General features: G+C 46.1%; 1 protein-coding gene across 4 annotated transcripts in view; it reads right to left on the bottom strand.

Moving 5' to 3' along the window:
• Positions 1 to 27016, bottom strand: part of LOC110504116 (histone deacetylase 4) — a 254688-nt gene that overhangs the window by 141646 nt on the left and 86026 nt on the right. For 2 of the 4 annotated variants that reach the window (XM_090229569.1, XM_090229570.1), the window contains exon 3: positions 10027 to 10095. Coding sequence is in view for 2 of the 4 variants with exons in the window: in XM_090229567.1 (XP_090085693.1) it covers positions 10027 to 10147 (121 nt within the window). In the remaining 2 variants the exon portion in view is untranslated. Of the gene's footprint in view, positions 1 to 10026; positions 10243 to 27016 lie in introns of those variants that run through there. The other 2 variants (XM_090229567.1, XM_090229568.1) reach the window with 1 other exon arrangement.

The raw sequence follows: 27016 nt of genomic DNA, 5'->3' as shown, positions 1-27016 counted from the left end.
AAGCACCCCCACACCATCACACCTCTTCCTCCATGCTTCACGGTGGGAACCACACATGAGGAGATCATTCGTTCACCTACTCTGCGTCTCCCAAAGACACGTTTTTGGTTGGAACCAAAAATCTCACATTTGGACTCATTAGACCAAATGACATATATCCACTGGTCTAATGTCCATTGCTCGTGTTTCTTGGCCAAAGCAAGTCTCTTCTTATTGGTGTCCTTGAATAGTGGTTTCTTCACAACAATTCGACCATGAAGGCCTGATCCACACAGTCTCTTCTGAACAGTTGATGTTGAGATGTGTCTGTTACTTGAACTCTGTGAAGCATTTACTTGGGCTGCAATCGGAGGTGCTGTTAACTCTAATTTAAAAAAAAAAAAAATTTTTATGAACTTATCCTCTGCAGCAGAAGTAATTCTGGGTCTTCCTTTCCTGTGGCGGTACTCGTGAGAGCCAGTTTCATCATCGCGTTTGATGGCTTTTGCGACTGCACTTGAAGAACTTGAAATGTTCTTGACATTTTGACTGACCTTCATGTCCTAAAGTAATGATGGACCGTCGTTTCTCTTTGCTTATTTGAGCTGTTCTTGCCATAATACGGACTTGGTGTCTTCTGTATACCACCCTACCTTGTCACAACACAACTGAGTGGCTCAAACAAATTAAGAAGGAAATAAATTCCACAAAATAACTTTTAACAAGGCACACCTGTTTAATTGAAATGCATTCCAGGTGACTACCTCATGAAGCTGGTTGAGAGAATGCCAAATGTGTAAAGCTGTCATCAAGGCAAAGGGTGGCTACTTTGAAGAATCTCAAATATATTTTGATTTGTTTAACACTTTTTCGGTTACTACATGATTCCATATGTGCTATTTCATAGTTTTGATGTCTTCACTCTTCACTCTTATTCTCCAATGTAGAAAATAGTCTAAAATAAAGAAAAACCCTTGAATGAATAGGTGTGTCTAAACTTTTGACTGGTACTGTACATGTTCATATCTCAGAAGCATAGTTGCGTTGTTATTGATATATAATATGCGTTCAAGGTTATTCATGTTTGTGTAACATCTGAAGACATTTAGATGTTAATTCATGCTGTTGAATTGAACAGTGTGAAAAGGCTTCTTCTCATTGGTCAGTTGCATCATGGGTATTGATATTTAAACCCTGTCATTTCTGTATTTGAGAGACAGGGACAGGACAGAGTAAGGAAGGCATGCTGCCGAGTTAACAGGCAATTATTGAGCCTAAGTTTTCCTTTGAGTTGATTAGGCCTACTTTTCGTTCATCGTCCTGTTTATTTGTTTTTGTAAATACTTGTGCAGTTGCCGGCTATATAAATTCTTCACCTCCTAATAAAAAGTCTCACTTTGACAAGGAAAAAAAACACATTCTTCGTATGACATAATACACTGAGTGGAGGATAAAGTCTGCTTTCTGTATGGGGCTATAAGAGATTAGCCATACTGCTGACATACTGCGAGCAGGTAGCTCAACTAGCTCCCACCCGCACCCAGGTCCACCAGTATTGGTGCCAGACAGGACAGACTGACCGGGGGAAGGGTCTTGCCTTCCTGTGTGTGTGTGTGTGTGGGGGGGGGGGCTTAGGTCAGTGTCTAGTGGGCAACCTTATCTACCCCTACTCATCTGCAACTTCAAGAATAACAAGACAAAAGGGTAAACAGGAAGCTCGTGAGTATCTTTTCCCATCTGTAAAACAGAGGACTTGTCCCAAATGGTACCCTATTCCCTATACAGTGCACCACTAAGTAGTGAACTATAAAGGGAATAGGGTGCCATTTGGGACGGGCACCTCCGTGCCAGTTGTTCAGCTTGAAACATGCATTAAATTATGTGGCAGCGTGTCTGTGAATGTGGTATGAAGAGGATGGGCATGCTCACTGAAAATGGAAAGAGAAAGAGTGTGAGGGTGGGAGAAAGAGAATAAAAGAAAAGACAAGTGAGTAGAAAATCAATGACAGCCCTCTCCTGATTTATTTTATTTCTCCCCAATTTCTATCGATTCATCGCTGCAACCTCCAATGGGTTTTGTCCTCCAAAACATAACCGGCCAAACCGCGCTTCTTAAAACCCGCCCAGGTTAACCCGGTAGCCAGCCGCACCAATGTGTAGGAGGAAACAAAGTTCAACTGGCGACCGTGGTCAGCCTGCAGGCGCCCGGCACACCACAAGGAGTCGCTAGAGTGCGATGAGCCAAGTAAAGCCCCCCGGCCAAACCTCCCCTAACCCGGACGACAGTGGGCCGATTGTGCGCCGCCCTATGGGACTCCCGATCACGGCCGGTTGTGACACAGTCCGGGATCGAACCCGGGCCTCTCCTGATTTTCATGCTTGAGTTTTGAAATTTGAATGAATCAGGGTTTATTTGCACAGTGTGCCACTCTTCCTCTCCTTTCCCACTCTTCCCGTCTTTCTCTCTTGGTCTCACAACACGCTCTCCATTCCTTTGCATCTCAGTTGTTATCTTCTTGCGCCATATCTCACTCTTATTCCCCATCTCTCTATTCTCTCTCTGGGTCTCTCTCTCCAGCACTTAAATGCTCATCTATAATTCAGTGTGCTAAATAAAGAGGCTGCTCAGTGAGATGACTGAGACGAGCCAACAGGGTCTGTCACTTACATTATCTCTCCTCTTTTCTCTCCCCACTCCTTCACTCCCTCTCCACTCCTCCCCCCTTCACCTATCCCTTGCTCAACAACAGATTGACACCACAGGTCCTCCCCCTGGTCCCCAAAAAAGGAGCGAGGGGAAGACAGGAGATAGAGAGCGAGAGACAGAGAGAAGAAAGTGAGAGAGGTTAGTAAGAGAGAGTGTGATTGGGAGAGAGAGATTGCCGAAGAGAAAGAGGAAGAAAAAGAAGGTTATTAGGAGTGAGAGAGAAAGAAATTGAGAGAGCATACTGTAGCCAACCCTGGTCTGACAGCCCACTTAATGTGTGAGTGCGTGGGCTGGTGCTAATTTGTGTAAAGAGGGAGAAAGCGGTTTTGGCTGAAGGAGAATGGGCTGAGATTAGTGGACTGCAGAACACCAGCTCCAAACGCATGCACACACATGCATCCCCCCCGTCCTCCCCAACCCCTCCAAAACACACACACAGAGAGACGCCTAACACATGACGTGATTCAACAAGCTACACACACATGCACCATCAGTTGTGGGGTTCCACTACCCTTACACATCCCAGTTAAGAAATGGAGATCGCGTTACTCTATTAGTATGAACACAAATCTGTCCCAACCAACCTACTCACCCTTCCCTCTTCCTCCTGTTCCCCAATACCCTCTATTCTCTCTCCAGTACATGCCATCATGGCCATTTACAAACAGAAATCTTACAAATATGTTAGCTTGAGCCTGCCTGGAGTTCCAAATTGCCGTGAGTTGCACTTTTGGAGTTGACTATGCACAGTCAATACATTTGGCTTCCACTAACTATTAAAGTAGGCCTATGTATTTGGGGCCAGGTGCTGCTAACACGCTGGAAGGATGTGGGTGAGAACAGCGTTGCGGTTTTCACACGGTGCGATGTGGGCGTCTAACAAGCAGCCCAGTGTGCCTCATCTGCATATTCTATTCATTTTCCCTCCCTCACATTGAGCGATAAACAAACGGAAGTGGGGGAGTTTTAACAAGGCCCTGCTTTGACCTGGGCTGCGTCTCAATCGTCTGAAGTGGGGCCAATCCATGGAAAAGGACCCACAAGCACTAACATGTAAAGTTCATAGAAGCATATCACAATGGGTGTCAAATGAAAGCTAAGAGTCTATATTGTTGGGAAATGAAGGCATAGATACATTTTCCAACCATTTTCCATCTTAACAATTAAGCATAAGTTAAGGCTTTGATTTCTGGATAAACAGATTCAAAAGAGGTTTTAGAAAACGAAAAGTCTTAAAATGTATCAGAAATCCATCAAAACACAATCATGTTAAAGTAAAGACCCGTCAACTAATATCAACACTTTAAATGTAGTTTTGGAGAAAGTGTTCACCTTCTGTAAGTTTAAGTAATGTTGCCTTGTGCCTTGTACTTTCGTTACCAAAAAAACCCACATACTGTAGCTTTGAGATATTTTCTAATTTCTCTCACTCATGAGGGAGGATAAGGAAAGTTCACAGAAGCATCAAGTAAAGGTAGACCTACCAATGAGTTAGTGGTTTTACTGATATCGATTTTGTGAAAGTGATTAAAACAGAGGCACTACACAAATAAAATATATTTAACACTTTAATTAATTGTGTGTGTGTGTGGGGGGGGGGGGGGTTACATATAGCCTACAGTAACAAACTAATGAATGCTATTGTGCTATCTGAAATAAAAATCTAAAATTGTATTCTGTTTACCCAAAGCCTTCATAAACAATAGCATATACGAAATATAATAACAACACTGTTACAATGTTGCAGTAAGAATGACTGTTAATTTGCTTGAAGGGGGTTCCATCGAGGCCCAGCCGTTCTAGTGTTAACTGACTAAAACTATTTTTTTTATTTAAAATAACATATCATTTCCATCAGTTTGTTACTGTAGACTATATTAAAAATATATATATCTTTTTTTTAAATTCAAGTGTTCAATACATTTTATTTTTGTGAGTGCCTTCATTATAACTATGAAACAAAAATGTGTTGGAACATGGTAACAGCTTATTCTTATAACGACAAAATAAAAACATTTATATACGGCAAGCATTAAGATCACATGATGTCACATGATGAAAACATCAGTAGCTTAAACATCATTATAAGAGCCTTGATAAATAGTCAAAGTCGGCACAAAAGCATTAATGTCATTATAATTAATATAAGTGTCGCAGTCAAAAATATTCAAATATTGTCAGCTCCTGCTTGTGTGTATCTTCATGCAATGGCACCAGTTGGATTTCATTTAGCTGTTATCCTTGTCCTTAAAGTTGACTTTCTCTTGCTTGACACACTTTAACATACCTTCGTTTGGTTGTAGTGCATAATCATATACTTTTTTTCTTTTTTTATGTGTCCCAGTTGTCTTGTCAGTCTTCAGCACACGGTTGTGCAGGTGCCTTATTTTGCACAGGGGGAGGGATCTCCCGTCTCACTTTGTTCACGGTGCCAGCCAGACTTTTTCTTTGTAAGCAACTTATTTGCCAATGACAGTGAACTGAAGAAATGGTCCCCGGTGACATTTTTCCCCTCATCAACGTAAGGTTCCACAAGCCTGAACACCACATTCTCAGACACTAGCTTACCTATTGCTTGAAGTGGATATTTTTCACAGATATTGAAAGCCTTTTCAGCATGTACAGTTACACACGCACTCACTGTGTAGCCTACTCTAAGTAGGCCAGAGGTAGACTGATCAAATTGCTTTGAATCATTGGACTAATATAGGGTAGATAACATTTTAAGATTAGGCCTATGATTAGAATGGATCAATTCTGTAGAATGGCCCGCCCTGTTCTTCATTCACAATTGGTGATTACATAATTAATGTATTGTTTGCTTCCCCTCGCTCATCAACTCCCCCATTCTCCCCCCGTTTCCCCATCATACTTTCCTTAAGTTATTTAATCTGTTGTTATATATGTGAAACTTGTTTAGTTTAGTATCGGTCCCACAGGAGGTTGGTGGCACCTTAATTGGGGAGGACGGGCTCGTGGTAATGGCTGGGGAGGAATTGGTAGAATGGTATCAAATACATCCAACACATGGTTTCCATGTGTATTTACGCCATTCCATTTCCTCCGTTCCGGGCATTATTATGAGCCATCCTCCCCTCAGCAGCCCGCATTGTTCGGTTTTGAGGCAATTATTGGGGTGATTATGAGCTGGGCATTGCACTTTCAACTGTTGGAAGAAGGAGCGGAGCAGGCCCTACTGTTGGGAGGAAGAGGGGTAATGGGGGAAAACCATAAAAAAAAAAAAATGACAAGCCCTCCTCTAAAAATGGTTATAACCCTAGCTCTGTTTGTGATATTAAGATTCTAACAGCAGCAGTGTGTTAAATAGATCTATTTAGGAAAAGTCAAGGATGGAGGGGAGCATGACTTCAATTTTTTATACAATTTAAATGTAATATAAAAGGTAATAATAAAAAAATGAATTAATCATGAGCAGTCAAAATGAATTACTTTAGCGGTTCTCGTGTTAATAATTCATAAACAAAATGACCCCCAAAATCTGTAACTGTATTACTGCAACTGAATTGGCTAAAATTGTCAATCATAATTGTCACAAACCACAGCTGGGTCACCTGCTACTGTCCTCCCTTCCACTGACATACTGTTATGTTCAGCTCATAACTGTTTTCTTTGTTTTTCTGTTGTTAAAACAGTCTGAGTCTGGACAATCCCTCCCTCTCTCTCCAGTTAATGTCACATCTCCCAGCTCTGACAGACACCTCCCCATGAACCCCCTCTCTTTCCATTTACTGTAACCAGCATCCTCACCCATTGAGCACCGACCGGCACTAGACATCCATGGACGTTGAAACGTAGTTGAAATTTGGTCAGTCCACCCTGGCCTTGATGTTAACATCCACACACCTACTCATTCAAGGACTTTTGTTTATTTTTCACTATTTCCTACATTGCAGAATAATAGTGAAGAGATCAATGCTATGAAATAACACATATGGACTCATGTAGTAACCAAAAAAAGTGTTTAACAAAATCAAAATAGATTTTAGATTCTTCAAAGTAGCCACCCTTTTCCTTGATGACAGCTTTGCACATTCTTGGCATTCTCTCAACTAGCTTCACCTGTAATGCTTTAACAACAGTCTTGAAGGAGTTCCCACATATGCTGAGCACTTGTTGGCTGCTTTTCCTTCACTCTGCGGTCCAACTCATCCCAAACCATCTCAATTGGGTTGAGATGGGGTGATAGTGGAGGCCAGGTCATCTGATGCAGCACTCCATCACTCTCCTTCTTGGTCAAATAGCCCTTACACAGCCTGGAGGTGTATTGGGTCATTGTCCTGTTGAAAAAAAAATTATAGGTTGAAACCAAAAATCTCAAATTTGGACTCATCAGATCCAATGATGGATTTCCACCGGTCTAATGTCCATTGCTCGTGTTTCTTGGCCCAAGCAAGTCTCTTCTTATTAGTGTCCTTTAGTAGTGGTTTCTTTGCAGCAATTCGACCATGAAGGCCTTATTCACACAGTCTCCTCTGAACAGTTGATGTTGAGATGTGTCTGTTACTGGAACTCTGTGAAGCATTTATTTGGGCTGCAAATCCTGAGATTGGAAACTCTCATGAACGTATCCTCTGCAGCAGAGGTAACTCTGGGTCTTCCTTTCCTGTGGCGATCATCATGAGAGCCAGTTTCATCATAGCGCTTGATGGTTTTTGCGACTGCACTTGAATAAACTTTCAAAGTTCTTGAAATGTTCAGGATTGACTGACAGTCATGTCTTAAAGTAATGATGGACTGTCGTTTCTCTTTGCTTATTTCAGCTGTTCGGACTGGCAGAAGAGTACTGGCAGAAGTCATCCCAGCTTACCAAATATATCTTCTGTATACCACCCCTACCTTGTCACAACACAACTGATTGGCTCAAATGCAAAGCTGCCATCAAGGCAAAGGGTGGCTACTTTGAAGAATATCAAATATTGATTTGTTTAACACTTTTTTTGGTTACTACATGATTCCATATGTCTTCACTATTATTCTACAATGTATAACATACAAGTATAGTATAGTACAGTAGAAGAGCACAGTATATTCTACTATACTGAACTATACTATACTATACTATATTGAACTCTGCTGTGCTATAATGTACTGCACTCTACTGTGCTCTGCTGTGCTGCGCTGTGATGTCCAAACTTGTGAAACATGAGAAGAATGACATTCATATCCATAATTATGCATTTCTGTGTAGTACAGATCAGGGACCCATGATGTAATTCCATTACCGTAATTCCAATTACTTACTGTAAATCATTAACTAAATTAGATATTTTTCAAAGTGAAGGTGTCATGTCACAAGTTGACACCCCATTCTTTCTGCAAACATATTTCAATCTTAATTAAAAATAGATGCGTTTGCAGTAAAAGCCCCGATTGGGAGGGGGGGGGGTTCACAGTCATTTCGTTTCCAAAGTCGGCATCTGCACAGTTCTTCCACCAAATTAGTTTTTGTACATTTTTCTGTGGAAATTGTTACAAGTAGTCCTAGTGCATAGAGTTGTATGGATTGTTAAACTTTTAAATCACTGGTTTTTGTTTGGCATACATTTTAAAGGGGAAAAAAACAGTCAAAGCGTTATTCCGTTACTGTGGAATTGCCCGGTGGCTCCCTCTCGTCGTCTCCAATCCCTCATCTGTACTGCTACCAACTAACAGGGTGGGTGAAAGCTATATTCTACTTCTCTCCTATCCGTGCAAAAGAAAACAGTGAGTTAGCAGGACACTAAGTTGTATCAGGCTCTCACCACTGCTAATCTTGGTCACATTTCCTGTGACGTGCTATTGATGTGTTAATGGGTGTTCATTCCCGTGTTGGCGTGGTGTTGGTGTGGATAGGCTGGCTCATCCAATGTTCCTGTGAACCACGAGTGTGGAGCGGGTGCTTACACACACACACACACACACACACACACACACACACACCATTAATAAAACAGAGATGTCATGCTAAGATTGAGAGCTTGCGGAGAGCATCTCACACACAGAGACACGTGCACAAACACGCACACTCGGTCTTACACACACAGCAAGTGGACTGAGAGTGAAACTACAGCAAGTGGAGGCGAGATGTGAAGTCCGGAGATGAAAGAAAGGGAGCGACAGGAGGTCAGATGGAGGTTGCGTTTCACTAAAACGTGTGTGCAGGTTTGAGAGGGGTTACCTGGGAACAGTAAATGGATTGGTCATGTCGTCTTTGCTTTCCGTGAGCGTCCTCGAGGAGAACAAAGGGAGAACAACGGTGTGTCCTCTTACACTGGCCTGACCTGCTACACCGCTCGAATAGGGACTCCTTTGTTGCGCAATACGACAAACAAAAATCACGTAACACATCACACAGCATCACACGCGCACATTTACTACGGTTGTGACACACACGTCTGGGGTTCTTCAATAGTAAACGGGTAGCCGTCAGAATTTGGAACAAGTCGAGGGGGCTTATCATCTTTCCTTGGAAGTGTTGGGATGGTCAGGAGATATGACCAGATTTTTAACAACACCAACCAGACAACCTGCCAGCGAGCGAGCTAGCCAACCAACCAACCAACCAGTCTCTCAACCACACCAATCAACCAAGCAACCAACAAACCAACCGATCAGCCAGCGAGTTAGCCAGCTAACCAACCAGCTAGTCAGCCAGCCAACCTGCCAGTATAACACCACCAACAGACTCACATTTAGTCTTTCTCTACTCACCATAGCCAGTTTCTTGCCATGGTGTATGAATATAAGAAACCCACCAACTAACCACAAAGTATATAAAAGCAGCCCACAGCCACTAGTGTTGTGTCCAGTGTGTGCGTGCGTACTGTGAAATAGCATCTTTTCCCACTGGTCTCTGTAATAGTAATTACCAAGCGTCATGCTCTGAGAAGAGTTCATTTTGTCAGGTTATTTCAAGCCGTTTGACACTTCACTGCACTTTACCTGCACCATCTCACAGCAGCTCTCACAGCATAAATGACCCCTTAGCTAACACATACAGGCAATGATGATAGTATTTGATGATGATGGTAATCCTAGCATGGAGCAACACTATCATTAAATATGTGTGTGTGTGTGTGTGTGCGCATACATATGTTTACATGCAAGTGTGCTCTACCATAGACTCTGTGTATGTGTTTGGTGGTATGGTTGCATGAGCATGCAGACATGTTGCTCAGTGACCCATTCTTCCTCTGGTCTATAGCCTTGAGCCAGGCCTGCAGGGACACACATGGTAAGGCATGAGCCCACAGCGGGTCCGACCACATACACACACACACACAAAGGGAGAGAGTAAGAGAAAGACCAAAAGAACGAAAGAAAAAAGATGGTGCTCCTACCAGACTGGATGTGGTTGAGACCAGATGACTTCAGAAGTCCCAAGGGCTGCTCTTTCCTGGGCAGACCATCTGCAGGGGAGAGAGAGGATGGAGAGTCTGTTTCAAATATGGTCTGCAGCATCGATAACACAGGGGCACACGTATAACCTACTGAGGCCCAGATAAAGACTACATATCCCAAAGAGCGAGAGGGAGATAGAGAGAGAGAGAAAGAGAGAGAGAAAGAGAGAGAAAGAGAGAGCGAGAGAAAGAGAAGGCGAAACTAGGGATGGAAGAAGGTAGAGAAAACCAGTTGAATGAGGAGAGGAAGAGGAGGCTTTTTGCCTAGCCTAGTGCTGCAACACAGCCGCATGTGTTCACTGCTCTGTTATGACTCCAATGTGATTGGTTCACTGTCTTCAACAAGAGAGAAAGGGGGAGGGAGCGAGGGGGTAGAAAGAGGCATGTAAAAATAAACATGTGGACCGAGTAGGCAGACTCATCTGATGTGCCCTACTACTGTTTAAACAAACACACAAGCATGTCTGCACGTGCGACCATGTACACGCGCGCACGCACACACACACACACACACACACACACAAGGGTGAGGATGATAATTATAGTGGGAACATGAAAAGGCTTTGTATCAGTTCAGGGAGGACCTGGCTATAAATACACCAGTGGGGGAATGGGGGAGTACACAGACAGACTGGCTAAAAAGAAAAAACAAAAAAAAACAGTGAAAAACATTGTTTGAGTCAGATTTTACAGTCTAAAGATTTAGACACACTTCTGCCATTCACACCACCCAGCAACACTCCAAAACAAACCACTGTATCTCTCTTTTTTACTCTTCCATCCCTCTCTCCCTTCTTCCATCCATTCATCCACAATGAGAGTCTGATGGGAAACCATTCTAAGTGCAATTTCTCCCAAATGGGGCTTGTCTGTGAATGGACATGTGATGCCAAAGCATGGGCAGCTAGAGGATACCATGCACTCCAATACCAGGCATACTAGTCTATGGAAAAGAAGAATCACATCAGGTACCTCTCCTCTCCCTCTCACCTCCCTCTACCACTACCACTGCTCCAGTCTCATTGCTTTGACTAGCCAACCTCAGCAGGAGGCACACAACCTGGGGTGAACAAAGTGAAGGGAGGGCTTAATATTCACGGCACCACTTGGGGTTCTGAATGGGTGGGGGGATTGGGGCACAGTGTTGTTCACTACAGTAGACATCCGTTGTGATTCTCTTGTCGCCGTGGCAAAGCATCTATCAGCCTATGACAATTTGAAATTCCGACCACAGTGGTTCCTCAACTAAATGTTTTTAGATTATGCTGAGGGATTTAGAGGTAAATTGTGTTTTAGTACGGTACCCTGCGTCACTGCCCTGCGTCACTGCTTCATTGCTCCAGGACAGCGTAAGGGGGAGTTAGAGCACTGATTATGCTTACTGGAAAATATTATTTCAAAATTAATGGAAGAGGCAAGTGGAAGGGGGCAATCAGAGGTCATGACAGCGCTGCTCTGAACAAGCATGGGGACTGGTCTTGATGAATCAATTTTCACTGAATCTCCGTTTGGGTATTGGTTAGACTACAATTAGGGTGTGGAATTGTTAGGATTATTTTACTCTAACTGTAGTACTGTAGCCTACTCCTGACCGGTCACATTGTACAGCACCATTACGGGCTATTAGCAGGACAATATACTTTTTCCAAGAAGGAGGGTAGGGGGAGGACTGTTTCGTCAAATGTACAGTTGAAGTCAGAAGTTTACATACACTTACGTTGGAGTCATTAAAACTGGTTATTAACCAATCCACAAATGTCTTGCTAACAAACTATAGTTTTGGCAAGTCAGTTAGGAAATCTACTTTTTACAACAATTGTTTACAGATAGATTATTTCACTGTATAACAATTCCAGTGGGTAAAAAGTTTACATACACTAAGTTGACTGTGCCTTTAAACAGCTTGGGAAATTCCAGAAAATGATGGCATGGCATTAGAAGCTTCTGGTAGGATTAATTTACATCATGAGTCAATTGGAGGTGTACCTGTGGATGTACTGTATTTCAAGGCCTACCTTCAAACTCAGTGCCTCTTTGCTTGACATCGTGGGAAAATCAAAAGAAATCAGCCAAGAAATCGTAGACCTCCACAAGGCTGGTTCATCCTTGGGAGCAATTTCCAAATGCCTGAAGGTAACACGTTCATCTGTACAAACAATAGTATGCACGTATAAACACCATGGGACCACGCAGCCATCATACAGCTCGGAAGGGGATGCGTTCTGTCTCCTAGAGTGGAACATACTTTGGTGCTTCTACACCTGCATTGCTTGCTGTTTGGGGTTTTAGGCTGGGTTTCTGTACAGCACTTTGAGATATCAGCTGATGTACGAAGGGCTACATAAATACATTTGATTTGAGTGCGAAAAGTGAAAACAGCAAAGGACCTTGTGAAGATGCTGGAGGAAACAGGTACAAAAGTATCTATATCCAAAGTAAAACGATTGCTATAGACATAAGGCCGCTCAGCAAGGAAGAAGCCACTGCTCCAAAACCGCCATTAAAAAGCCAGACTACGGTTTGCAACTGCACATGGGGACAAAGATCGTACTCTTTGGAAAAATGTCCTCTGGTCTGATGAAACAAAAAATAGAACTGTTTGGCAATAATGACCATCGTTATGTTTGAAGGAAAAATGGGGTGGCTTGCAAGCCAAAGAACACCATCCCAACCGTGAATCACGGGGGTGGCAGGATCATGTTGTGGGGTTGCTTTGCTGCAGGAGAGACTGGTGCACTTCACAAAGTAGATGGCAGCATGAGGGAAGGAAGATTTTGTGGCTATATTGAAGCAACATCTCAAGACATCAGTTACGGAAATTAAAGCTTGTTCGCAAATGGGTCTTCCAAATGGACAATGACCCCAAGCATACTTCCAAAGTTGTGGCAAAATGGCTTAAGGACAACGAAGTCAAGGTATTGGAGTGGCCATCACAAAGCCCCGACCTCAATCCTATAGAAAATGTGTGTGCAGAACTAAAAAAACGTGTGCGAGCAAGGAGAACTACAAACCTGACTCAGTTACACTAGTTCTGTCAGGAGTAATGGGCCTAAATTCACCCAACTTATTATGGGAAGCTTGTGGAAGGCTACCCGAAAGGTTTGACCCAAGTTAAACAATTTAAAGGCAATGCTACCAAATACTAATTGTGTGTAAGTAAACTTCTGACCCACTGGGAATGTGATGAAAGAAATAAAAGCTGAAAGAAAATCACTACTATTATTCTGACATTTAACATTCTTAAAATAAAGTGGTGATCCTAACTGACCTAAAACAGGGAATATTTACTAGGATTAAATGTCAGGAATTGTGAAAAACTGAGTTTAAATGTATTTGGCTAAGGTGTATGTAAACTTCCGACTTCAACTGTATTTCTTAGTTAGGTTGGCTGTATCACAACTGGCCGTGATTGGGAGTCCCATAGGGCAGCACATAATTGGCCCAGCGTCATCCAGGTTTGACCGGAGTAGGCGGTCAATGTCTGTACTGCCTAAGACAGCGCTACAGGGAAACAGGACGGATATATTCTTGTCCTCACAGTGGCAGATCACGTGTAACAACACCTGCACAGGATCGGTACATCCCAACACCACACCTGCAGGACTGGTACAGGATGGCAACAACAACTGCCCGAGTTACGCCAGGAATGCACAATCCCTCCATTAGTGCTCAGACTGTCCGCAATAGGCTGAGAGAGGGTTTGTAGGCCTGTTGTAAGGCAGATCCTCACCAGACATCACCGGCAACAAAGTCGCATATGGACACAAACCCACCGTCGTTGGACCAGACAGGACTGGCAAAAAGTACTCTTCTCTGACGAGTCGTGGAATTGTCTCACCAGGGATGATGGTCAGATTCGTGTTTATCGTTGAAGTAATGAGCGTTACATTGAGGCCTGTACTCTGGAGCGGGATAGATTTGGAGGTGGAGAGTCTGTCATGGTCTGGGGCGGTGTGTGACAGTATCATCGGACTGAGCTTGTCGTCATTGCAGGCAATCAACACTGTGCGTTACAGGGAAGGCATCCTCCTCCCTCATGTTGTACCTTCCTGCAGGCTCATCCTGACATGACCTTCCAGCATGACAATGCCACCAGCCATACTGCTCATTCTGTGTGTGATTTCCTGTAAGACAGGAATGTCAGTGTTCTGCCATGGCCAGCGAAGAGCCCGGATCTCAATCCCATTGAGCACATCTAGGACCTGTTGGATCGGATGGTGAGGGCTAGGGCCATTCCCCCCAGAAATGTTTAGGAACTTGCGGGTTCCTTGGTGGAAGAGTGGGGTAACATCTCACAGCAAGAACTAGCTAAATCTGGTGCAGTCCATAAGGAGCACTGCAGTACTTAATGCAGCTGATGGCCACACCAGATATTGACTGTCACTTTTGATTTTGACCCCCTTTTGTTCAGGAACACATTATTACATTTCTGTTAGTAACATGTCTGTGGAACTTGTTCAGTTTGTCTCAGTTGTTGAATCTTATGTTCATACAAATACTTACACATGTTAAGTTTGCTGAAAATAAAATCTCAGTTGACAGTGAGAGGACGTTTCGTTTTTTGCTGAGTTTATAGGCAGAAAGCTTAAATTCTTGTTAATCTAACTGCACTGTCCAATTTACAGTAGCTATTACAGTGAAATAATACCATGCTATTGTTTGAGGAGTGCACAATTTTGAAAGTAAAAAAGTTATTAATAAACAAACTAGGCATATTTGGGCAGTCTTGATACAACATTTTGAACAGAAATGCAATAGTTCATTGGATCAGTCTAAAACTTTGCATAGACACTGCTGTATATGGCACCTGGGCTGGAATAATACATTATGGCCTTTCTCTTGCATTTCAAAGATGGTACAAAAAAAATACATATTTTCTTTGTATTAGCTTTTAACAGATCTATTGTGTTATATTCTCCTTTCACATTTCTACAAACTTCAAAGTGTTTCCTTTCAAATGGTACCAAGAATATGCATATCATTGCTTCAGGGCCTGAGCTACAGGCAGTAAGATTTGAGTATGACATTTCAGGCGAAAATTGGAAAAAAAAGCGGCGGATCCTTAAAGCACTAATGGCAACAATGGCTGACAATTAAATAAAGTGCCATAGAATTCTGCGGCAGCCCGCAAGGTGCTGCAGTATGACGCAACTTTTACAGGAATAACCACTGTATGTGTACACAGACACACAAATGTAGCCTTTGTGGTCCAGCTTACAGCTGAAGACCCCAGCACGCATGCCAGAGTTGGCATGCGTTTGAATCCGGCTCACTGCCCTTCAGTCCCCCCCTCCCCATTTCTTTTCAACACTTTACTATCTCTTTAATAATGAACCTCAAACATTGTGAACGGAGTGAGAATGCCGCACTCCAATGTTTTTAAATAACACACACGCGCACACATAGGCCTGGAACTGACACTTCTGTATTGAGATGTGAGCAGAGCCTTATCGACATGCCGCTGTGGGAGACGGTCTGGCTATAATGTCTGGACAATGTTACATCACTGCACAAGTAGGGAGAAGTTGCCCTTAGACACTGATTTCAGGGCAATTTAGCAAGATACTTCATTCACTATTTCTGTATGTTAAGTTAAATGTGTTCCCTTAAAAGTGGCTATGGGGAAAAGGAGACAAGGGGCCAAGGACATAAAGGATCAAGGAGATGAGGACAAAGACTATTTCATCATATTGGGACACAACACCCCAATCATTTGTTTTCATATCATGTCATCTACTCATGTGTATACTGTACACATGAATAGATGGGAGCTTAGAGGGGAGGGGCTGGGAGGAGAAGAGGGGACCCATGTGCAGGAGTCACACATGAGAGAACCCCAACACACACAGCTTTGTTTTTCTGGGTTGCGCGGCACTATTTTCAGCCCATCCAGACTGCGGCCATGATTAATACATGATGGAGGGCGGGGTGGGGGATTACACATTCATATCTCACACACACACACACACACGCACGCACATTAGAGCACGAATACACTATCAGACAAACACACACACCGCTCTCCAACACACAATGCCTTCCCCTGATGGATATGAAAATGAAAGTAGAGGAAGGTTAAGAGGACAGAGACTTTGGGAGCATTTAGAGTGTTTTTCAGCAGACCCTGCAACGCTGCAATGTGTACGTGCGTGTATACATTCATATGTGTGTGTCTGTGCACATGTATATGAGTGTATGTGCGCATGTGTGTGTATACATGCACACGCATATGAGTGTGTGTGTGTGTTGGCAGTGCTATTTTTAGAGGCCCCGGTGGAGTAGGCCTGATGCCTGAGATGCAATAATGGCTTTTTAATTAGCCAAGAGAACAGACAGGGGAGAACAGACAACGCGCCGCGCATCACTAACCAGCAGCCAACGCCAGGGGAAATGGGCAAACTAGGAAGCACATACCGTATGCACAAGCACACACAGAAAAATACGTACAGTGCGTGTATACAGTGCATTCGGATAGTATTCAGACCCCTTGACTTCTCCACATTGTCACATTACAGCCTTAACCTATAATTGATTAACTAAAAATTTTAAAACTTTACACACTCTTGGCATTCTCTCAACCAACTTAGTGAGGTAGTCACCTGGAATGCATTTCAATTAAACAGGTGTGCTTATTAGAAGTCAATATGTGGATTTTCTTTCCTTCTTAATGCGTTTAAGCCAATCAGTTCTGTTGTGACAAGGTAGGGGTGGTATACAGAAGATAGTCCTATTTGGTAAAATACCAAGTCCATATTATGTCAAGAACAGCTCAAATAAGCAAAGAGAAACGACAGTCCATTATTACTTTAAGACATGAAGGTCAGACAATACGGAACATTTCAAGAACTTCGAAAGTTACTTCAAGTACAGTCGCAAAAACCATAAAGCGCTATGATGAAACTGGCTCTCATGAGGACCGCCACAAGAAAGGAAGACCCAGAGTTACATCTGCTGCAGAGGATAAGTTCATTAGAGTTACCAGCCTAAGAAATTGCAGCCCAAATAAATGCTTCACAGAGTTCAAGTAAGAGACATCAACTGTTCAGAGGAGACTGCGTGAATCAGGCCTTCATGGTCGAATTGCTGCCAAGAAACCACTACTAAAGGAAACTGTTACGCACGCCTCTATGAAGAGGGAACGCAACACCCTGCTACAACTCAACTCTCCGTGAAGTGAAAGAAGTATGGACTGTAGGTGCGAGTAAGGATGACAAAAGGCAGAGAGAGTGGTATCGTTTACAAGGAATTTATTCCGTCACGCGGTAATATGGGGAAAAGGGGCTGGACGGAACCAAAGCAAAGAAAGTAAATATCAAAGCCCCCTCTCCTACCTACCCACTACTTACCTAACTTGGCCCCGCCTGGAGCGCTAACCAATATACAGGGGGTGGTCCTCCCAGGTCTTACCTAGTGTGCCTAGACAGTGAATATACTACGGGTATATGTACTGTATGCCCGCGGGCCTCTTGCCTAAGCACTCCCTAGGTGCCTGCCTTCCCCTTCCCCCCTGGGAACAAATGAAACAGAATATTATTAACAATTTCACAAACACACTGAGAAACACAGGACATCAAATAGGCTCTGACTGAGCAACAAACTCACACAGAACATACCAAAGCTGCTCCCATCTACAACTAACATAGTACATACCAACTGCCTGAGAAACAACCAACATATGTTATAACCCTCAGCCATCAGCCTCCTCTCTCAGCCATCAGCCTCCTCTCTCAGCCATCAGCCTCCTCTCTCAGCCATCAGCCTCCTCTCTCAGCCATCAGCCTCCTCTCTCAGCCATCATCTCTCAGCCATCATCTCTCAGCCATCATCTCTCAGCAATCATCTTTCTGCAATGACCTCCCAGCAATGATCTCTCTCCTGAACAACAGAACACTGGCTTTTATAACTGGAGAAGGAGTCTAATGGGATACAACTGTAAATTGACGAGGGGGCGGGGTCAGCTCCAATTAGCCGTGGAGTCGACCAATCAGCTGCTTGGGGGATTTCAGGAAGCCATCTCCTGAAACACACACTCAAATACACAAACTACAACACAGAAACTGGGGAACGTAACAGACACCAAGAAGAAGAAGAAACTTGCATGGGCCAAGAAACACGAACAATGGACATCAGACCAGTGGTTGAGTCCAAATTTGAGATTTTTGGTTCAACCGCCGTGTCTTAGTGAGACGCAGAGTAGGTGAACAGATGATCTCCGCATGTGTGGTTCCCACCGTGAAGCATGGAGGAGGTGTGATGGTGCTTTGCTGGTGACACTGTGGCTACTTTTAAGAATATCAAATACAAAATATATTTTGATTTGTTTTACATACACACACACACATCTTTTTATTTTCCACTAACCCCACCACCCCTCCTCCAATTGATGCAAACTACTTAACAACACCTAGCCTTCTACTTCCAGCCTATACATACTATACTGCTCAAAAAAATAAAGGGAACACTTAAACAACACAATGTAACTCCAAGTCAATCACACTTCTGTGAAATCAAACTGTCCACTTAGGAAGCAACACTGATTGACAATAAATGTCACATGCTGTTGTGCAAATGGAATAGACAACAGTGTTCTGCAGGTGCTGACCACAGACCACTTCTCAGTTCCTATGCTTCCTGGCTGATGTTTTGGTCACTTTTGTATGCTGGCGGTGCTTTCACTCTAGTGGTAGCATGAGATGAAGACTACAACCCACACAAGTGGCTCAGGTAGTGCAGCTCATCCAGGATGGCACATAAATGCGAGCTGTGGCAAGAAGGTTTGCTGTGTCTGTCAGCGTAGTGTCCAGGGCACAGAGGCGCTACCAGGAGACAGGCCAGTACAACAGGAGACGTGGAGGAGGCCGTAGGAGGGCAACAACCCAGCAGCAGGACCGCTACGTCCGCCTTTGTGCAAGGAGGAGCAGGAGGAGCACTGCCAGAGCCCTGCAAAATGACCTCCAGCAGGCCACAAATGTGCATGTGTCTGCTCAAACGGTCAGAAACAGACTCCATGAGGGTGGTATGAGGGCCCAACGTCCACAGGTGGGGGGTTGTGCTTACAGCCCAAGACCGTGCAGGACGTTTGGCATTTGCCAGAGAACACCAAGATTGGCAAATTTGCCACTGGCGCCCTGTGCTCTTCACAGATGAAAGCAGGTTCACACTGAGCACATGTGACAGACGTGGCAGAGTCTGGAGACGCCGTGGAGAACGTTCTGCTGCCTGCAACATCCTCCAGCATGACCGGTTTGGCGGTGGGTCAGTCATGGTGTGGGGTGGCATTTCTTTGGTGGCCGCACAGCCCTCCATGTGCTCGCCTGACTGCCATTAGGTACCGAGATGAGATCCTCAGACCCCTTGTGAGACCATATGCTGGTGCGTTTGGCCCTGGGTTCCTCCTAATGCAAGACAATGCTAGACCTCATGTGGCTGGAGTGTGTCAGCAGTTCCTGCAAGAGGAAGGCATTGATGCTATGGACTGGCCCGCCCGTTCCCCAGACCTGAATCAAATTGAGCACATCTGGGACATCATGTCTCGCTCCATCCACCAACGCCACATTGCACCACAGACTGTCCAGGAGTTGGTGGATGCTTTAGTCCAGGTCTGGGAGGAGATCCCTCAGGAGACCATCCGCCACCTCATCAGGAGCATGCCCAGGCATTGTAGGGAGGTCATACAGGCACGTGGCGGCCACACAAACTTACTGAGCCTCATTTTGACTTGTTTTAAGGACATTACATCAAAGTTGGATCAGCCTGTAGTGTGGTTTTCCACTTTAATTTTGAGTGTGACTCCAAATCCAGACCTCCATGGGTTGATACATTTGATTTCCATTGATCATTTTTGTGTGATTTTGTTGTCAGCACATTCAACTATGTAAAGAAAAAACTATTTAATAAGAATATTTCATTCATTCAGATCTAGGATGTGTTATTTTAGTGTTCCCTTTATTTTTTTAAGCAGTGTATATAAATTTTACAGACACAATCCATTTCACAACAGTTATCCATTTTGATCTCTATTTGCCATACATTTTCAACTGTGCTGTTTCACAAAAGCTCTGAACACACATACATTTCACAGACAAACTGGCGATTACTTGTGTGTTGCCAGTTGTGGGCAGGATTAAAACAAACCCAACCTTAAATTTACCTTGTGATGAAGTCCTAACCACAAGACTGCCCTTATGACCAAAATTATCCTATTAACACTTTGTAGTCAATTTTGACAGGATAATACAAGTTTAGTCGTATCGTTTTCTAAATGAGATGTTGGTTTTTAGGGGCATTTGCTCTTTAAAGTGACAAACTTGACTTGTGTCTGCAAAAAGATGCATCATATTGTGTGTGTGTGTGTGTGTGTGTGTGTGTGTGTGTGTGTGTGTTCATGCACACAAGTTTGTTCGTCTGCCACAAATATCAGAACTAGGGAAAACCTGCTAAAACAGTCCTAATGCAGTGTGGATACAGAGAAGGATTAGATACATTTGGATGGCAGTTGTAAGAACTGTCGATGGTAGCGTGTGTATGTGTGTGTGCGTGTGTGTACGCTTAGTAGTGTGGTGGCAGTGGCAGATGGCAGAAAGATGACACCAGAGCCTGATGGGCCGAAGGACTGGCCCGTCTGTCTCTCTGTGGAGCAGAGCACACGTGTGCATGCGCTCTCCTCCACGCACGCACGCACAAACACACACCTCATAGAGGAGCTCCTAACTGTAATCTAACTACACCTCTGTTCCTCCAATCCCTTCCTTTCCCTTTGTGAGACTTTGTAACATATGTGCCTTAGGTGATCTAAAAGGGAGATATGGAGGAGAGAGAGCGAGAGAGAGCAAGAAAGTGAGGAGAGGGAAGGTGAAGAGAAAGTGAAAAAAGGAAGAGAAAGAGACAAGGACAAAAAGAGAGTGAGCGAAAACAACAGAAAGAGGCCAGAGAGAGAGCGAGAGCGAGAATACGTGCACACCGAGAGGGAAAGCAAGGCTGCAAAGGAGGACGCTGCTCCTCCTGAGTTGTCTTTTCATTAAAGACGGTGGAGTCGAATTGAACCCTGACAGCAGGGGAGGAAGAGAGGGCCGTGAGGGGGCAGCTGGCCCGACAAAACACTAGGGCCCGCTGAGAGGACATCATCTCCACGGCGACCGGAGTAAACACAGACCAGAGACAACGTTGCCGTGCCCTCAGGATGACTCACATTAACTCCTCTCCCTCTTCTTCCTCCTCTCCTACTCACTGAAATAACAAACAGGAGGCCTCACAAAAGAGGGGGAGGGAGAGGAGTAGGTATAAGGAGGGAGGGAGAAGGTAGACAGGGAGAAACAAAGACAAGGAGAGGGTGAGATGGAGAGGGTGCGGGGAAAAGTCGGAAGTTTACATGCACTTGGAGTCATTAACACTCTCCACAAATTTCTTCTTAACAAACTATCGTTTTGGCAAGTCTACTTTGTGCATGACACAAGTCATTTTTCCAACAATTCTTTACAGACAGATTATTTCATTTATAATTCACTGTATCACAATTCCAGTGGGTCAGAGGTTTACATTCACTAAGTTGACTGTGCCTTTAAACAGCTTGGAAAATTCCAGAAATTATGTCATGGATTTATAAGCTTCTGATTGGCTAATTGACAACATTTGAGTCAATTGGAGGAGTACCTGTGGGTGTAGTTCAAGGCCTACCTTCAAACTCAGTGTCTCTCTTATGTTTGGAGGAAAAAGGGGGAGGCTTGCAAGCCGAAGAACACCATCCCAACCGTGAAGCATGGGGGTGGCAGCATTATGTTGTGGGGGTGATTTGCTGCAGGAGGGATTAGTGTACTTCACAAAATAGATGGCATCATGAGGCAGGACAATTATGTGGATATATTGAAGCAACATCTCAAGACATCAGTCAGGAAGTTAAAGCTTGGTCACAAATGGGTCCAAGCATACTCCCAAAGTTGTGACAAAATGGCTTAAGGACAACAAAGTCAAATTATTGTAGGGGCCATCACAAAGCCCTGACCTCAATCCTATAGAAAATATGTGGGCATAACTGAAAAAAATGTGTGCAAGCAAGGAGAACTACAAACCTGACTCAGTTACACCAGCTCTGTCAGGAGGAATGGGCCAAAATTCAGCCAACTTATTGTGTGTCACGACTTCCGCCGAAGTTGGCTCTCCTGCCTGTTCGGGCGGTGCTCGGCGGTCGTCGTCACCGTCCTACTAGCCACCATCGATCCCTTTTTCGTTTGTCTGTTGGTTTTGTCTTATTAGTTTCACCTGTGTGTATTTTAGTTTATTGACGTCCTTATTTATAGTAGGTTGTCCCGCCCTTGTTTCGTGCGGGATTGTTTTGGTTTCATGTATTTTAGTGAATACGTATTGTGTTATTTGCTCCGATATATCTTAATCCTGTGTTGGATTATTTCACCCTGTTTTCGGGTTTTCAGTGTTTGTTCCGGAGAATAAACTATCGACTCACTGCACCTGCTCTCTGCGCTTGATTCCACCTACCTTGTTAATACGTGACAGAATCCCGCAACCACCCATGGAATCAGCAGGAGCAGCCGCGTCTCCTCTCCCATCGATGGAGGAGAGAGTCCTCCACCACACCAGCGTGCTCCATCGGATTGGTTCTGCCATGGACCAAATGATGGAGAGGATGGATCGATGGGAGAGGAGTGGTCTTCCCACATCATCGCTAGCACCCCCTTCTCCAGCACCTCCTGTTCCTACGACCACATCTGGCTCCGGGGCTCTGCGGTTGACACTCCCACGGGAGTATGACGGAACGGCGGCTGGGTGCCAGGGTTTCCTCCTTCAACTGGAGCTATACCTGGCTACCGTGCGTCCTGCTCCCTCTGGAGAGGAGAGCGTGAGCGCCCTCGTCTCCTGCTTGACTGGGCGAGCCCTCGAGTGGGCCAACGCAGTATGGAATGGCCCGGACTCGGCGAGGGATAATTACCCAGAGTTCACCCGCCGATTCCGAGCTGTTTTTGACCATCCACCAGAGGGTCGGGCGGCGGGTGAACGGCTGTTCCACCTGCGGCAGGAGACGAGGAGCGCTCAGGACTTTGCTCTGGAGTTCAGGACCTTGGCCGCAGGAGCAGGATGGAACGACAGGGCCTTGGTCGACCATTTCAGATGCAGTCTCAGGGAGGACGTCCGCAGGGAGCTGGCATGTCGGGACACCACCTGCACACTGGATGAGCTCATTGACTTGGCTATCCGTCTCGACAATCTGCTGGCTGCTCGCGGGCGTTCGGATCAGGCCCTGTCGTTTCCACTTCCCAGCCCTCCTGCCCCTATCCCTATGGAATTAGGAGGGGCAGCTTCGAGGGAGACCGGAGGAGGAGTGTCCTCCTGCACCAGTTGTGGTCGACGAGGGCACACGTCAGACCGGTGCTGGAGGAACTCGTCTGGGAGTCGGGAGGGCAGGCGGAGCACTGCTCGATCACCCCAGGTGAGTAAGCACCAGACTCACCCAGAGCCTCCTGTCGGTCATGTGTATGTTTTGATTTCTTTCCCTGGGTTTTTTCCCTCTCTACAGCATAAGGCGCTAGTCGATTCAGGCGCAGCTGGGAATTTCATGGATCGTGGGCTTGCGTTAAGGCTAGGGATTCCCCTGGTGTCGGTAGATCAACCTTTCCCCGTGCACTCATTAGATAGCCGACCATTAGGGTCAGGAGTGATTAGGGAGGCTACGGTGCCACTGGACATGGTAACGCAGGGGGATCATAAGGAGCAGATTAGTCTGTTCCTTATAGATTCACCTGCGTTTCCGGTGGTGTTGGGGGTTCCCTGGTTAGCTCAACACAACCCGGTGATTTCCTGGCGACAGGGGGCTCTTAAGGGGTGGTCAGAGGAGTGTTCAGGTAGGTGTAGAGGAGTTGCCGTTGGTGCGACTACGGTGGAGAGTCCAGACCAAGTTTCCACCGTGCGCATTCCCTCTGAATATGCCGATTTGGCTATCGCCTTCAGTAAAAAGAAGGCGACCCAATTACCACCTCATCGTCGAGAGGACTGCGTGATAAACCTTCTGGAGAACGCTGCACTTCCTAGGAGTCACGTGTATCCATTGTCCCAGGAGGAGACGGTAGCGATGGAAACATACGTTACTGAATCACTGAGACAGGGGTACATTCGGCCCTCCGCATCACCCGTCTCCTCGAGCTTCTTTTTTGTGAAGAAGAAGGATGGAGGTCTGCGTCCGTGCATTGATTATAGAGGTCTAAATTCCATCACAGTGGGGTTTAGTTACCCACTACCTCTCATCGCCACGGCGGTGGAATCATTTCACGGGGCGCGCTTCTTCACAAAACTGGACCTGAGGAGCGCGTATAATCTGGTGCGTATCCGGGGAGGGGATGAGTGGAAAACTGCATTCAGTACTACATCTGGTCATTATGAGTACCGCGTCATGCCATACGGGTTGAAGAATGCTCCAGCCGTTTTCCAATCCTTCGTAGACGAGATTCTCCGAGACCTGCTCGGGCAGGGAGTGGTAGTGTACATCGATGACATCTTGATCTATTCTGCCACACGCGCGGCGCATGTGTCTCTGGTGCGTAAGGTACTTGGGCGACTGCTGGAGCATGATCTGTATTGCAAGGCGGAGAAATGTGAGTTTTTCAAACAGTCCGTTTCCTTCCTGGGATATCGTATTTCCACCTCTGGGGTGGTGATGGAGGATGACCGCGTTACAGCCGTGCGTAATTGGCCGACTCCGACCACGGTGAAAGAGGTGCAGCGGTTTTTAGGGTTTGCCAATTACTACCGGAGGTTTATCCGGGGTTTTGGTCAGGTAGCTGCTCCCATCACCTCGCTGCTGAAGGGAGGACCGGTGCGCTTGCGCTGGTCAGCAGAGGCGGGCAGAGCATTCACTCGTTTGAAGGAGCTGTTCACCAATGCACCCGTGTTGGCGCATCCGGACCCCTCTTTAGCGTTCATAGTGGAGGTGGATGCGTCCGAGGCTGGGGTCGGAGCCGTGCTGTCCCAACGCTCGGGCGTGCCACCCAAACTTCGCCCTTGTGCTTTCTTTTCGAGCAAGCTCAGCCCAGCAGAGCGAAACTATGATGTGGGGGACCGGGAGTTGTTAGCTGTAGTCAAGGCTCTGAAGGTGTGGAGACATTGGCTTGAGGGGGCTAAACACCCTTTTCTCATCTGGACTGACCATCGTAATCTCGAGTATATCCGGGCAGCGAAGAGAATGAATCCACGTCAGGCTAGATGGGCCATGTTTTTTACCAGATTCCGGTTTACCCTCTCATACCGGCCCGGCTCCCAAAACACCAAGGCCGACGCGCTGTCCCGCCTCTATGATACCGAGGAGCGGCCCGTTGAGCCAACTCCCATCATTTCACCGTCATGTCTCGTGGCACCGGTGGTATGGGAGGTGGACGCAGAGATAGAGGGGGCCTCACGGTCAGAGCCGGCCCCTCCCAACTGTCCAGTAGGAACCCAGTACGTACCGAGGGGGGTCCGGGACAAGCTGATTCGGTGGGCTCATACTCTCCCCTCCTCGGGTCATCCTGGCATCGAGAGGACAGTGCGGAGTCTGAGAGGGAGATACTGGTGGCCCACGCTAGCTAAAGACGTGAGATTTTATGTCTCCTCCTGCTCCGTGTGTGCTCAGAGCAAGGCTCCTCGGCACTTGCCTAGAGGAAAATTACAACCCCTCCCCGTTCCACAACGGCCGTGGACACACTTATCGGTGGACTTTCTTACCGACCTTCCCCCGTCCCAGGGAAGTACTACAATCCTGGTCGTTGTGGATCGGTTTTCTAAGTCCTGTCGTCTCATCCCGTTGCCCGGTCTCCCTACGGCCCTGCAGACTGCTGAGGCCTTGTTTACCCATGTCTTCCGGCACTATGGGGTGCCTGAGGACATCGTTTCTGATCGGGGTCCCCAATTCACGTCCAGAGTATGGAGGGCGTTTATGGAGAGACTGGGGGTCTCGGTCAGCTTAACCTCAGGTTTTCACCCCGAGAGTAATGGGCAGGTGGAGCGCGTAAATCAAGAGGTGGGCAGGTTTCTGCGGTCCTATTGCCGGGACCGGCCTGGTGAGTGGGCAAGGTATGTTCCCTGGGCTGAACTAGCTCAGAACTCCCTACGCCACTCCTCAACTAACTTGTCTCCTTTTGAGTGTGTGTTAGGTTACCAGCCGGTCCTGGCTCCATGGCATCAGAGCCAGACCGAGGCTCCTGCGGTGGAGGAATGGGTACAGCGCTCCAAGGACACATGGAAAGCCGTTCAGGACTCACTACGGGTAGCGGGCGAACGGCAGAAGAGGAGCGCTGACCAACACCGCAGTGAGGCCCCCGTGTTTGCACCGGGGGACAGGGTCTGGCTCTCGACCCGGAACCTGCCCCTCCGCCTGCCCTGTCGGAAGCTGGGGCCGCAGTGTGTGGGGCCGTTTAAAGTCCTGAGGAGAATAAACGAGGTGTGTTACAGGTTACAACTTCCTAGGTATTACCGTATTAACCCCTCGTTTCATGTGTCTCTCCTCAGGCCGGTGGTGGCTGGTCCCCTGCAAGAAGGTGAGGTGCCTGAGGTCCCTCCGCCCCCCCTGGACATCGAGGGGTCCCCGGCGTACACAGTTCGGGGCATTCTGGATTCGAGACGCCGGGTGGGAGGAGAGATGCTGGGTTCCGGTGAGGGACATTTTGGACCCTTCTCTCCTGAGTGATTTCCACCGCCTCCACCCGGATCGCCCAGCACCTCGTCCTCCGGGTCGTCCTCGAGGACGGTGGCGGCGCGCTGCGGGGGCCGCGCGTCAGGGGGGGGGGTACTGTCACGACTTCCGCCGAAGTTGGCTCTCCTGCCTGTTCGGGCGGTGCTCGGCGGTCGTCGTCACCGTCCTACTAGCCACCATCGATCCCTTTTTCGTTTGTCTGTTGGTTTTGTCTTATTAGTTTCACCTGTGTGTATTTTAGTTTATTGACGTCCTTATTTA

This window comes from Oncorhynchus mykiss, chromosome 3 (genome assembly GCF_057628025.1).
Source record: "Oncorhynchus mykiss isolate SJ-2025 chromosome 3, ASM5762802v1, whole genome shotgun sequence".
Classification (NCBI taxonomy): Eukaryota; Metazoa; Chordata; class Actinopteri; order Salmoniformes; family Salmonidae; genus Oncorhynchus; species Oncorhynchus mykiss.
The sequence above is the reverse complement of the archived record's forward strand: the minus strand, read 5'-3'. Positions and strand labels throughout refer to the sequence as shown.